At 36.9% G+C, this 14814-nt stretch overlaps 1 protein-coding gene across 1 annotated transcript in view; it reads left to right on the plus strand.

Moving 5' to 3' along the window:
- SPAG17 (sperm associated antigen 17) overlaps window positions 1-14814 on the plus strand; it is a 218652-nt gene that overhangs the window by 95076 nt on the left and 108762 nt on the right. Inside the window, exons 15-18 of the mRNA XM_088022251.1 lie at window positions 231-458; window positions 554-772; window positions 6752-6813; window positions 7395-7508. Coding sequence (XP_087878377.1) covers window positions 231-458; window positions 554-772; window positions 6752-6813; window positions 7395-7508 — 623 coding nt within the window. The remainder of the gene's footprint in view (window positions 1-230; window positions 459-553; window positions 773-6751; window positions 6814-7394; window positions 7509-14814) is intronic.

Genomic DNA, 14814 nt, shown 5'->3' on the forward strand with positions numbered 1-14814 from the left:
TGAGCATTGTCTTGATAGATTATATCTTGACTGTACAGCTTTCTTATTATTAGGTACTATCCATATTTGTTGCAAAATTGTGGAGCCCATGTTTAAAGTCAGGTCAACACCCAGCGTGACGTGACTCCCTCGTCATCATGGTGGACAGACCCCCTGGCTGCCCCTCTGTCAGCCCTGTACTATGTGGTAATAAGAGCATTCCTAGCAGCATAGTTTCTGCTTTCTTACAGAAGTCTTGAGCTGGAATGAAGTAGAACGAGCCTTTAAAGTGTTTACTTTTGAGAGCCTGAAACTCTCTGAGGTTAATGAAGAAGGAAAGCTAATGCCTTCTGAGATGATGTATGGGACAGATTCTGAGATGTTCAACATACCATGGGACAACCCTGCCAGATTTGCTAAACAGATAAGGCAGCAAAACATCATGAAAATGAATGCCCAAGAGGCCAAAGCCCAAACAGGTACACTGCATGGAGGGAATCAAAGGAATTCTTACATTTTATGATTGTCAATTTTTCTAGCATTATATATAATGGATTTTCTTCAAACTGATTAGATACTGAAACCAAAGACAGAATTTTATTTGTGGATCAGAATTGGTCAACATCCGTGCAAGAGGATGAGATCACTAAAGAACCTTCAGATGCTCGTCAGTCTGATTCTAATAATATGAAGCATTCTGACCCAAACAGTAAGGAACGCTTAGACCCTGATAATATACAGTTGTCAGAGCAGAAGACTAGTTTGAAGACTCAGGTCCAGTCTGGGCCTTCAGGTGAGTAAACTGTGTGTGTGTGTGTGTGTGTGTGTGTGTGTGTGTGTGTATGCACTATTGTAGGATGTATTAACCCCAAAAATGATTCAAGAAACATTATCTAAATTTAAGTGCCTCCCTATTTCAATTGGAAGACTGTTTAATATCTAAGTTAAAATTAAACTTTGCTACTGAGTGTTATTATTCAGTCCTTGTTATTTCAGCCCTTGTTTTTAAAAATATCCTAAGGCCTGTTAGTCCACTTTTACCTTAGTAAGTACAGTAAGGTGAACATAATTAAAACTTTTATTAGTATTTCATAGGATTATTGTAATTATATGAAAAAAATATTAAAAATTACCTGCAATAAATAGTGAACTGCCCACTACAGATCTTGGTAGAAGATCAATGCTCAATGAAGAATAAGGATTCCCGTTCTCTCTTCTTTATAGCTCAGGTAATGACTCTTACTATAGAATATACCATCATAAATTTGTTATATTAGGAGGTATAGAAGCATAGGAGACTGTTAGGCTAAATTTATTGAGCTATCTTATGCACAGTTATCAGATTAATTACCCAAAATCCAGCTGTTCGTTTCCTGCTTACAACCTTCAATGTCTCCCTACTAACAGAACCCAACACTTTAGCCTGCTATACATGCTTCTGCAGTAGTACCAAATTACTTTTCCAAAACCTTTCTGCTTTTTCCCTTTTGCTCACTCATGCCATGCTCTAGGCAAACAGAATTAAGCTCTATTTCCTCTACACAGTCTGCTGTTTTCAATCTCTGTGTCTTTCTTCCACAATACCCTCCACCTGGAGTTCTCTTTTTGATTACGATTAGATTTCAGTGGCACTTCCATAAAGCTTTGTTAGATGTGTCCCTCTTGAAATGGCTCCCTTAGCATTCCCATGGTCATAATTAATCTGTGCTTCCTTTTTGGCATTAGTTATCATTTCCTACTACTTATTATAATTATTCATATGCCTATATTAGGTTTCCATAGTACTATAGCTTCTTAGAGGTCACAGGTATGCTTATCTTTAAAATATTAATGGTATACTGGAACAATAAAACACATCTCAGCAAATTTTCACGGGATCAAAACTACAGAGTATATTCTCAAAACCCAGTGAAGTTATAGAGGCCATTAGTTATGAAAAATAATGAGAAGATACCCAAATTTTCAAAGAGAAAAAGTCACAATAGAAATTGGGAAAGATTTCAAGTTGAATGGTAATGAAAATACTGAATATCAAAATTTCTATAATGCAACTAAAGCAAGGGATACTCAGAGAGCAGCTGACAGCTTTAAATGAATACATTTTTAAAAGAAAGCTAAAAATTAATTAGCTAACCATCAACCTCAAGTTCTTAGATAAAGATGAACAAAATAAACCCAAATAAAGTGAAAGGAAGAAAAAAATAAGTAAATTATTGACATAGAAAATATAGTTGTGCGGGCACCTGGGTGGCTCAGTTGGTTAAGCATCTGCCTTCGGCTCAGGTCATGATCCCAAGGTCCTGGGATCGAGTCCCACATCGGGCTTCCTGCTCAGTGGGGAGCCTGCTTCTCTGCCCCTCCCCTGGCTCGTTCTTTCTCTTTCTCTTTCTCTTTCTCTCTCTCTCTCTCTCTCACACGTGCACTCTCTCAAGTAAATAAATAAAATCTAAAAAAAAAAGAAAAAGAAAATATAGCTGTAATAAGGAAGAACAAATACTACAAAAGTCTGGTTCTTTGAAAAGACTTTTAAAATTTGATAATTTTTTTAAATAAAAGGCAGACCACAAAAAAAGGAAGGATAAATAACCATACTAGGAATAAAGCCATATCAGGAATAAAAATCATCAGGAATAAAGAAATAGACTTTCCTCTGATCCTACAGAAATGTAAAAAACAGTAGGAGGATATGAACAACTTTATTCCACTAAATCTTAAAATAAAATGAGCAAATTACTAGAAAAGTATATCTTACCAACAGCGACTCAAGAAGAAATAGAAACATGAATAGTGTTGTAATCATTTAAATAAATTAAATCAATAATTAAAGATCCTCCTGAATAGGACATACCAAACCCAAATGATCTTTCTTACAAGTGATACCAAAATTCAAAAAAAGAAATAATTCTAATCTTAAAAATTATTCCCAGAAATAAAAAATGGATATCCTCCCTTACTCATTTTACGAAGTTAGCATAAACCTTATAATAACACAGTCAAGGATAGTACAACAAAAGAAAATTATAAATCAAGCTCATTCATTAACATAGATGCAAAAATCCTGAATAAAATATAAGTAAACTGATCTAGCAATATACAAAATGATAATAATACATAACAAACAAGTTGTTTTTATAACAGAAATAGAGGAAAAACATACTTGTAAAAATCCATATAATTTATCAATTAACACTGAGAAAAATGATATCATCATCTCAATAGATGCAGAAAAAGCACTTAAAACTCTATAGCAATTTATGAAAGAAATCTTAGCAAACTAGCAAGAGAAGGAAAATTCTCTACCTTATAAGGTTTATTCTTAAGTTACTACAACAAACATTACATATCAAGATGAAAAGTTGAAAGATTTCCCTCAACTCCAGGAAGCTATCTACTATAAACACTTGTATTCAATATTACATTGGAGATGCTAGCCAACTCAGTAAGGCAAGAAAAAGAGATAAAAGTGTAAGGTTTGAAAAGGAAGAAATATTTGTAAATATTGTAAATGTAGAAAGCCCAAAATAATCCACACAAAGACATCAGGATTAATATGATAGTTTCACAAGGAAGTCATGGTTATGAAAGGACACACATAAGATGTCTGCAGTGCTGGGTCTTTTCTTTCCCATTATCCATTAAACTAAGCATTTATAGTCTATGTACTTCTCCATATGTGTTATAATTTATAATTTTTAAAAGCATTAAACAAGAGTAAGTGGTCTGTGGCACAAGAGAACAGTTATTAAGTCAGTATTGACTGAATGGTCATCTTGCCATTTTCATTAATTTAGATGATGATAAAAGAGAAAGTCATTGATGGAGTAGAATTAGGGAAAATCTGCTTGCTTAGTAGAGCAGATAACGGAGGGTGAGGAGGACAGAGAGAAGGAGATAACATTTTTTTAAATATTGTCCTGCTATATTCCAAGCACTCTGCTAAGACATTTTACATATATTAACTAGTATTTGATATAAACCTCAAGTCTGTGAATAAGATGCTATCGTCCTAATTCTAAAGATGAGGAGTTGAAGACTCAGAAGGGTTAAGCAACTTGTTCAACTACATACAAGTAGGAAGTCAGGATTCCAACAGAGAACTAACTCCAAACCAATGCTTCCTCCACTGTCTTGTGCTTCCTCAGCTCCAGAAATTCCTTGTCTAGTGGTTTAGTCATACTCATAGTCTCTTCTTCATGCTGATACTTAACCTGATTTTGCTACCAAAAGGGTTGATTCCCTGTTTCTCTAAGTCCCTTACCTATTAGCCAAGCTCACAAAAATAATTAAGCCAAATAAGTCAACCTGGGATGTTATGCCATTATGCATCCTGTAGGAATGTAAATATATGACAAAGAAGTCACTTTGTGTTCATGTGGATCCAGAATAAGCCAGGAGAGATCTAAGGCCTGAGGTTTTTTTCTTTGTATTTTGTTTTTTTCTTCAGAGCAACTGGTGTATAGTTTTCCTCAGGCAACTTTTGCCACCTGGTGGTCAAACCATGTAAATTGGCATTCCAGATCCTGGTGGAAAATAGATGACTAGAGCAACTCTTAAGTTGTCAGGGCTAAAAATGCTATAATGGATAGTATATCCTAGAGGCTGAGCAATCTTGAGAACTAAGTCCCCACAACCAATAAGGGATCCTATCTGATGGATGTTGATCCACATCAAGGAACTCTTACAACTGGACAGGGGAGGGTGGCTGAGACTTGGTGTTTCACTGTGGCTGTTAACATCTAAGGAAATTTGTTGTTGTTGATCTTGCATTTTCCCCCTAACTCTGAATCATATTTCTAAAGCAGCCCCTTGAAATCATTTTAAGCAAAGCAAAACTTGTCCATGTATTTCCTGCACAACCATCTTAGCATCAAATACACATAAAAACCTGTTCCTGGATGTGGAGGACTGAATATTTGTGCTTTTCTTAACCAAACACTGGATTTCCATCTGAGACTGTTTTTGAACTTGACAGGGCCTATTGGATATTTATGAAAAACCTGAGAGTTGATAACCGTGAGGCTATAGGTTTAGATGTGCCCTTTATGCTTGTTGGGTGTTTTTTTAATAAAGTAACTGCTTTGCAGAGGGATCTTGTTATCTCTAAAGTAAAACAGATTAGGAAAGCTGTTTTTCAAAGGGATGAGAAAGCATCCATTTCCAGATGTGTCAAAAACTACTGAATCACACTGTCAAAGGATTATGCAGTTGAAGGCAGAATCAGAAAGAAAGAAAAAATGATTTTTACTGTACTCTTAAATGAAGAGTTCAGGTTAGTTTTAGAATGTTCTTTCCTTTGACAAAATAACTGATGCACAATTTTTTAGAACATATTTTCTAAACTGGAGACTTTTTCTGCTGGATCCTTAAACACAGGAGGGAATATCAAATCTCCCGGAAATCTGGCAGACCACAGAATAGAATAATTTTTATTCCACAGATTTCATATCAGTTGCTTCAAGGACACATGGGACATCATGGTCTATTTAGAGTTATAGTTGGCCTGAGTTTTCTCTTGAGTAGATATATTTATATAAATACTGAACTGAATTGACTTTATAGTTTTCCTGTAAATCAAAATGGAACATTCTTACCGTCACCTTCACCAGCCCAAGGCAAGATGAAACTAGTAGCGAAAATATAACTAGCTATGCTCCTAAAAGAAAGAAAAACATTGGCCTATCCTTGGTAGACACAATTAACTACACCCTCTAGAAGTGCAGATGTGGTTCTCTTTGCCACAGAATGAAGTTGAATCTAACGCTTACCCTAAAACAAGCTTTTGTTTTGCATTTCTTCCACACTTCTGCTCTCTCTCTATAGCTTTCCATACATTTCCAGTTTTATTATGTGATGTAGATTTTCCTCACTCGAGCAAAACAAAATGTACTGAATCCCTTCCACGTGCTGGGTGCTCAGGGTACAGTTATGGAAAATAGGATCAAGTTCTTATTCTCCAGGAATTCACATTGAGATGGCGAGATAGACATAAAGAAATAAATATCATCAGGCACTAGTAAATGGTATGATTCAAAATAAAACAGGGTAAAAGGCAGAAAGGCTCTTAAGGAGGTAACATTTAGCAACGATGCGGATGAAGTGTTTGAACCGGGTGATTATCTAAAAGCAAAGCATGTAAGAAAGAAAAACAAGTGCAAAAACTTTAAGACACAGCAAGCAAGCTGGTGAGTCTGGAGAGGAATGAGCAAAGGAGAGTGGAAGGGATGTGTTTGGAGAGTGAAGGTGGAACCATTTTATATATGACTATGTAGGGATCAATTTGCTGTTGTTCTAAGGGTGATAAAAGACCAAGTTGGCTCAGCTATTCAGTAACATCACAAATATGTTACCACAAGATTCATCACCCACTCCATTTCTTTGGTCAAACTTGGAATATGCTATATAGTTTATCCATTTCTATATGAGAGATTCAGAATCACAAGAGCTATAGTTTAATCAGTGAGTATTTGCAACTCATAAAGGTACATTTTTAGAAGTGAGGGAGATAGTCTGAGGGCAGAATATCTGATATGATTTAGGAATGCATCATATAGGAAGCTGGGTTCTTTTCAAAGGGTTTAGTATAACTTTTCTAGGTAGACACTGATTTAGAATTATTGACACAAACACCTTTTTGGAGGCATGAAACATGCCTTTCAGGAATTACCTTTTCAGCACAGAAACATAGATCATATGGGCAGCAAAAAGGCACAGCACTGACAAAGGCAAGAACAAAGCCCAAACACAACTGGATGTTGGTGTCTTTGATTTACAGAACAGACCACGAACAATGAGATCAAAGATGAAGGAGTCACAAAGCCTGAGCCTCTTGAAAAGGTAAGGAATTGTTTTGCTAAAAGTGTAAATACAAGTAAGATGATCTGAAAAAACTGTGACCCAGAGTGAGAAACACACACAGACACACACACACACACGCACACAAAGGAGATATTCAGCAGGAGAAGGAAGGGGATTGCTCAGACATACCCAGACTAGCTCCAACTGGAGAAAAAGGAGTTAATTTCACTAGCGGCTTAAGCAAAACTTCCAAGCTCCATGTTCCTCTCTAGACAGTGTGGCTTGGCAACCTCACAAACACCTGCTGACCATACAGCCATGGAGAACTAATGCTGTCTTGAAGTGAGTTCAGAAAACCTGCCTATAATTGCTAACAGGACTCAGAAGAGTATAACCTAACAATAAAAATATTTAGATTATGTTGCCCATAAAAAAAAAAAAAACTCAAAGGCATACTCTTTCTGGCAGCAGTTCTCCTAAAATGTTGCCATATGGATTTATACATATGCAGATTTCCCCAATTAGATGGAGTGCATGCTGGTTAGTTGATGGAGTCCAAGAGGGCTCCATTTGGACTTGCACAAATTAAAGCTGAAATTGCACTCCTGTGATTTTTTTAGAAACCCAAGAAGATGACTGTGGAAGCAGAGTTAGAGGACATAAAGAAAACGCAACAACGCAGTCTAATGGACTGGAGTTTCACTGAACATTTTAAACCAAAAGTTTTGCTTCAGGTATTAATGAACCGTGAGTCTCTAGGAGATGGTTGGACAGGTCTGGGGAGTCATGGTGTGATTTAGAACAGTTCACTTCTAGGTCACTCTCTCAGATCTTGTTCTGATCAATATTCCCATTTACTTCAGCTATAAAAGGAATTTATTCCCAAATTGAGCTATGCATGCCCAGGGAATCTCCAAAATAGCTTAAAATATATTTTCCAAAGAAAAAAGAAGAAATGTATGTGCATGACTGCTGCACATTTTTTCCAAGAACAAACATCAAGCATTATGGGACAGCAAACTTATTTTTCCCATATTGCCTATCCTTTCTATTAAGTTTTCACTGCCTTTAAGAGTATTTTTCTTTTTTTTAAGATTTATTTATTTATTTGAGAGAGAACAGGGGGAGGGGCAGAGGAGGAGGGAGAGAGAGAATCTCAAGCAGACTCCCCACTGAGCATGGAGCCTGAGGACCCTGAGATCATGACCTGAGCCAAAACCAAGAGTTGGATGCCCAACTGACTGAGGCATCCAGGTGCCAAAGTGTTGACCTGATACAGTTAACAGGTCAATGGAACCTGCAATAGCTAGCATTTATGGAGCACTTACCATATGTTAGCGATAGCTTGTAAGTATCATCTGCTCATTTAATCCTTGCAACAATCCCATAAAATAGAAACTATGTAAATAGTAGGAAACTGAGACAACTTGACCAGCAGTAACTTTTGCCCAAGGTCACATGGCTGGTGAGTAAGAGAAGCAGGATATGAACCCAAGAAATCTGGCCCCAGAACTTGTGCTCTTAACCACTATGAAAAATAACAAGGAATCCTACATTTTCTGTTTACATGTTTTATGCAAAAACCTTTACTAATTTTTGTTTTATCTTTTTTAGTTTTAATCTTACCAATATCAAAGTTTTACATCCACATATTTTTAAAGCCAAAAAGTTCTATATAGAGTCTTATGAAAAATAGCAGCTCTCTCCCACCCCTATGCTTAAATTCCAGAGGTAAAAACCTTCAAGGTATTTATTTACCTATTTCTGGTGTTATCTCTAATAACAAGTACATTTTGTTTAGTTTTAGTTTTGGTTGGGCATCATCATCAGTTGATTCCCTCTTGAGAAAACAGCTCTGCCAATCCCCATGCAGCACACACACACACACACACACACACACACACACGCAAACAAGTACACACTCACTCATACACTCATACACACACATGAGCACTTCTTGCCATCTGCTAACACTGTTAACCATATCATCATTTTTGGTTAGACCAATATTCAATATATATTTCATTTGAATAAATGTTATTTATTCATAGCTGAACTATGTAAATACCCTATGATTACATTTCCCTTTTTGATACTAATTTTTGTTTTCCCCAGAGTTTGTTTTCCCATTTTCTTCATTTGTGTAGTTTACTACGCATTTGTCGTTACTCACCCCCACGCTCTCTACCAAAGAGTAAAATCTCCTCTCAATACATTCAAACCTAACGGGCATTCTATCAGTTTTACTGTCTAAGCCACCTCTCTCCCATATGCTCTGAACTCCCACTAGCCCTCCAGGCCTGCTTCGCGGCTGTGGACCTGGGAGTTTCCTTTATCGTCATCCTGGCCACAGCTTTGGCCTCTCTTTCCAGCCAGATACTCCGGTTTCTGAACCCCATGTCATCTTCTTTCTTGGGTTACTCTCTTTTTGTAGGGGACTATCTCTTCTAGTTGCTTCCTGAATTAAAATAGATGGCAGGACTCTGGGAAACAGTATGGAGGCTCCTCAGAAAGTTGAAAATAGAGCTACTGTACGACCCAGCAATTGCACTACTGGGTATTTACCCCCAAAGATACAAATGTAGAGACCCGAAGGGGTATGTGCACCCCGATGTTTATAGCAACAATGTCCACAATAGCCAAACTGTGGAAAGAGCCAAGATGTCCATCGACAGATGAATGGATGAAGAAGATGTGGTATATATATACAATGGAATATTATGCAGCCATCAAAAGGAATGAAATCTTGCCATTTGCAACGACCTGGATGGCACTGGAGGGTATTATGCTGAGCGAAATAAGTCAATCAGAGAAAGACATGTATCATATGATCTCACTGATACGAGGAATTCTTAATCTCAGGAAACAAACAGGGTTGCTGGAGTGGTGGGGGGTGGGAGGGATGGCGTGCCTGGGTGATAGACATTGGAGAAAGTATGTGCTATGGTGAGCACTGTGAATTGTAGAAGACTGTTGAATCACAGACCTGTACCTCTGAAACAAATAATACATTATATGTTAAAAAAAAAAAAAAAGAAGCTAGTAGGAAGGGAAAAATGAAGGGGGGGAAATCGGAGGGGGAGATGAACCATGAGAGACTGTGGACTTGAGAAACACACTGAGGGTTCTAGAGGGGAGGGGGTGGGGGGATGGGTTAGCCTGGTGATGGATATTAAAGAGGGCACGTACTGAATGAGTGTTATAAGCAAACAATGAATCATGGAACACTACATCAAAAACTAAAGATGTAATGTATGGTGATTAACATAACATAATAAAATAAAAAAAACAAAAATAAATAAAAAATAAAATAGATGGCAGGTAAATTTTGGGAGCATTGGATGTTTGAGAACATCTTAATTCTACCCTTACATCTGAGTGACATTTATATAAAATGCTGAGTTAGAAGACATTTTCCCTGAAAATTTGTAGCCATTCCTCAGTAGTGTTCTAGCTTCTTGGATTGTCCTTGAGAAAATAAAACAATGAAATTCTGATTCCTGATCAGTTGTTTGAGTCTGCTTTTTTTTCTGCCTTCTGGAAGATTTTAAGATCTTCTGTTTGTTCCGGTGTTCTTGGTTTCCTGTTGCTGGTTCTATTTTCAAGTATCATACTGGTAAGCCTGGTACAATCCAGAAACTCCTGTCTTTATATTCTGGGAAATGTTCTACAGTCATTTCTCTGATCATCATCTCCTTTCCATTTTTTCTCTTCTTTCTTTCTGGAACTCCTGTTATTCTAGTGCTGGACTTCCTGGACTGAACTTCCAATTTCCTTACCTTCCCTCTCTTAATTTCCAATACCTGCCTTCTTGTTCTGGAGATATGGCTCAACTTTCACCCAGTTCTTCTACTGAGCCTTCTATTTCTGATATCATCATGGTTAATTTCCTAAAGTTCTATTTATAATTGCAAATTACCTTTTTATAGCATCTTGTTCACATTCCCTGATACCATATCTTTTCTTATCTCTGTGAGGATGTTAAAGTCCTTTGAAGACTTAGTGTTTTCTCCTGGCATTGTCTCTTTTTCCTCAAGTTCGTTTTGTTTTTTTCTCGTTTTTTGGGGGGGGTCTTCATTTTTCATATTAGAGAGTAATACCTAATGACATTTGCCCTTTTGTTCATGTTAATAATGAGACACTAAAAATATCATAGGAAGTGCTGCATGAGCTCAGGGCCATTTATTTGTCAATAAATGGATTTCATTTTGGGATATTTGGCTGGGTGGTTTCCTTGGGAGACCCATCAGTGTTGGTATATTAATCTGTACTCTTAACCCATTTAGGTTCTCCAGGGAAAAAAAATCCTAAAATCCTAACTGAGAGACATAATTTTTCTATCAGGGATTTGTGAGCTGTGGCGGCGGGGGGAAGGCAGTTAGGCTCCTTAACATTCAACCTCTAGATCTACGTAGTTCAATGTGATAACCACTAGTCACATGTAGCTTCCAAGTACTTGAAATGTAGTTGGTCCAAATTGAGATGCTCCGTAAGTTTGCTATACTATATATATATAACTTATATAATATAGTACATATAACTTATCGTATATATTATAATGTATATACTATATACTTGGTATAAGTATATATACCAAATTTCAAAGATTTAATATGAAAAAAGGTGATATATCTCATTAACAATTTTTATATTGATTACATATTGAAATGATAATATTTTTGACAGATTGGGTTAAATAAAATATATTTTTAAAATTAACTTTACCTGTTTCTTTTTACTTTTGAGGTGTGACTACTATAAAATTTAGAATTACACACGTGGGTCACCTTATATTTCTTGGACATCAAAATTTATACTTTTATGAGATTCTTTTTTTTTCTCTCCCTTGGCAGTGCCTAGGGTCCCCTTCTTTGAATTCACTGCATCATTCTGTAGGTAATAATCCTCCCTTTGTCTGCTAACGGGGGAGATGGGCAGCCCATTGCTCAGAATCATCAGGGGCTTCTGGGAGCCATAATAGCTTCTTAAAAATATTTTAGTCTTCCTATTTTCAGTGCCACTTTCTCCTCACTCTCAGAGGTACCTAATACTGCCATTTCTTGAGTCTTTCTGCACTTCTGCGCACAAATAAGTTTACTTCTGACCTCTGAGAAATTAACCTTAGAATTTGGTTTTCTATGTCTGCTGTCAGTTATCCCTTATCCTTCTGCTTTCCAGCTTCTAAAGTGTTGTTATCTTTGTCTCCTCTCCTGTGACCCTCAATTTTGTGATATTAAAACCCCAAAATTTTACTGTTCTTTTAGTGAGGTGTCAAGAAGCACATGTGTTTAATCTCTCATCTTTAACTGGACATTTATTTCAGACTTTATTTTTTTTCAACTTGGCTCTGTCCTCACCATTCCATGAAGCTTCATGATCCCTGTCCTGCCAGATCTAATGGACATTTATCTTTCTTCATCTTCCTTGACCTTTTAACAACATCACAGAGCTGGTCACTTCACTGTGAAATACTCCTCACTCTCAGTTTCCAAGATGCCATACTATACTTCTCCTCAGTGCTCTGTTTGAAATTTTGTGGACCTAACGTCTAAATATTGAAATGCCTGGAGTCTCAGCCCTGAACCATCTTCTCTCTACTGTAAACATTCTTGTGATGACTTCATCTATATATATGACCTAATGCTAATGACTCCTAAAATTTTATCTTCCAAATGATATCTCTCTTGTGTTCCACACTAGAATACCTAACTCCAAGTGCCACTTGAATTTCTGACAGGCATCTCAGCTTCAGTGTCTCAGATGAAGCTCATAATTTTCCCACCTAAGCATGTTTCTCTCCTCATCCATCTCAGAAAGTATCACCTTCAAGCCAAAAGGCTAAGAGTCATCCTTTATCTCAGCTTTTCCTGTGTCCTGCATGTCTGATCCATCATCACGTTTGGATGCCATCAAAGCTCCTCACCATCTCCACTGTTGCTACGTCAGCCCAGCTACCATCCTGTTGTTCTGCCGCAGGATCCTCCTAATCATCAACCCCCACTTCTGCTCTTGCCCAACCCATTCTATGTATCAGATACTCCATCAATTTCGTCTTCTTAGGATATGTCTCTGAATCCAGGATGATCTATAAAAATCTTAATCAGATCTTAAAAGAAAATTTTCTCTTGTTCATTTTTGTTTTCCTAGAACCTACACAGTATCTGCCACATAGTAGGTATTTATTTTTTTAACTGAAGTATAATTAACATACAGTGTTATGTTAGTTTCAGCTGTAAAATATAATGATTCAACTATTCTATACATTTCTCAGTGCTCATCACAAGTGCCCTCCTTAATCCCCTTCACCTATTTCACCCGTCCCCCCACCCACCTTCCCTCTGGGCAACCACCAGTTTGCTCTCTGTATTTAAGAGTCTGGTTTTTTTGTTTGTCCCTTTTTTCTTTGTTTGTTTGTTTTGCTTCGTAAATTCTCCATATGAGTGAAATCATATGGTATTTGTCTTTCTCTGACTGACTTATTTCATTTAGCATTATACCCTCCAGATCCATCCATGTTACTGCAAATGACAAGAGTTCATTCTTTTGTATGTCTGAGTAATATTTAATTATATATATATGCAATAAATATATATTTAATTGTATATACTATAGTATTGTATATATAGTATACATTATATATTTATTTATATATATATCTATATATGTATATGTATATCTATATCTACCTATATATCACATCTTCTTTATCCATTCACCTATGGTTGAACATTTGGGTTGCCTCCATATCTTTTTTTTTTTTTTAAGATTTTTATTTATTTATTTTGAGAGAGAGAACAAGCATGAGCAGAGGGGAAGGGCAGAGGGAGAGGGAGAAGCAGACTCCCTGCTGAGCAGGGAGCCCGATGCGGGACTCGATCCCAAGACCCCAGGATCATGACCTGAGCTGAAGGCAGATGCTTAACCAACTGAGCCACCCAGGTGCCGGTTGCCTCCATATCTCGGCTATTGTGGATAATGCTGCAATAAGTACGTGTTTATTTTTAATAAAAAAACTAGTTTATGGCACCATCAATATTAATATAGAATAATAGGTAAAAGCCAAATAGTAAAAAAAAAGGAGAGGAAAGATATTATATGAAAACTTGTCAAGCACTGATTGAGAGCAACTATAGCTCTGAGAAACTTGGTGCTGTAAATTCTAGCAGCCAAAGTAAATATGAAAACAAATTTTGCAGAGCTCTCTAATGGAAAGAAGGATATATATTCATCGGAAAAGAACATATTTGGTTTGGGGGTTTAAAGTCTAAAAGGAATTTGCTTTTCTAAAAAGTAAAGTAATGGATAGTACCCTCTGTAACAAAAACAAAACAAAAGCAATTCACGCAAAAATATTCACCACATGTGTATTTCTGGTATTACTTCTCAGGGAACAGATGTAATAGTTTAAATGCCACTCCATAAAGACTCTCATACGGGGGACTAGATTGGGGAAGTCAATGTATTATTCTAGTAATGCTACCTGCGTAAAATTGAAAGCAAAAGTAAAACAGTCCCTTCCTCACATGATATGCAATTCCATGACTTCAGATCACCCAAAGAGTAGAAAACTGAAAGTTCCTACATGAGATTGGTGTTGAAAACGAAAACAAAAACAACAACCCACAGCTATCTAATTTATTTTCCTGTGGCCATGTTTCTTTATGTTGATTAGCAGTGAAATGGAAGCAGGACACAAGTGTGCCTGCCCTCTCTGCCCCTCTGTTGGTAGCTGCAATTGCAGGGCATGCTGAGGGTGGAATGTTTTAGAAAAGGCCAGGGGTAGAAGTCATTTGGAACAGTGTGTATGAGAAAGACTACTCACCTCGTTTCTCTATACTACAGCTTGGTATAGTAGAAAGCACTCTTTGGAATGCAAAATGGTGACACTTGGATGGTGTGAGCACTAGTCCTAGAACTTATGAACTCTGTGTTGGACGAATCTCTTATCCTCTCGCAGCCCCAATTTCCACTGAAAAATGAGGATTTTAGTAGATTGAAATGGCAAAAATAATTGTACCTATTTATCTGGGGTTTTTAATG

Source organism: Eumetopias jubatus, unplaced genomic scaffold (assembly GCF_037043125.1).
Source record: "Eumetopias jubatus isolate StellerSeaLion01/CBP00866 unplaced genomic scaffold, mEumJub1_p1.0 scaffold_4, whole genome shotgun sequence".
NCBI classification, from domain to species: domain Eukaryota; kingdom Metazoa; phylum Chordata; class Mammalia; order Carnivora; family Otariidae; genus Eumetopias; species Eumetopias jubatus.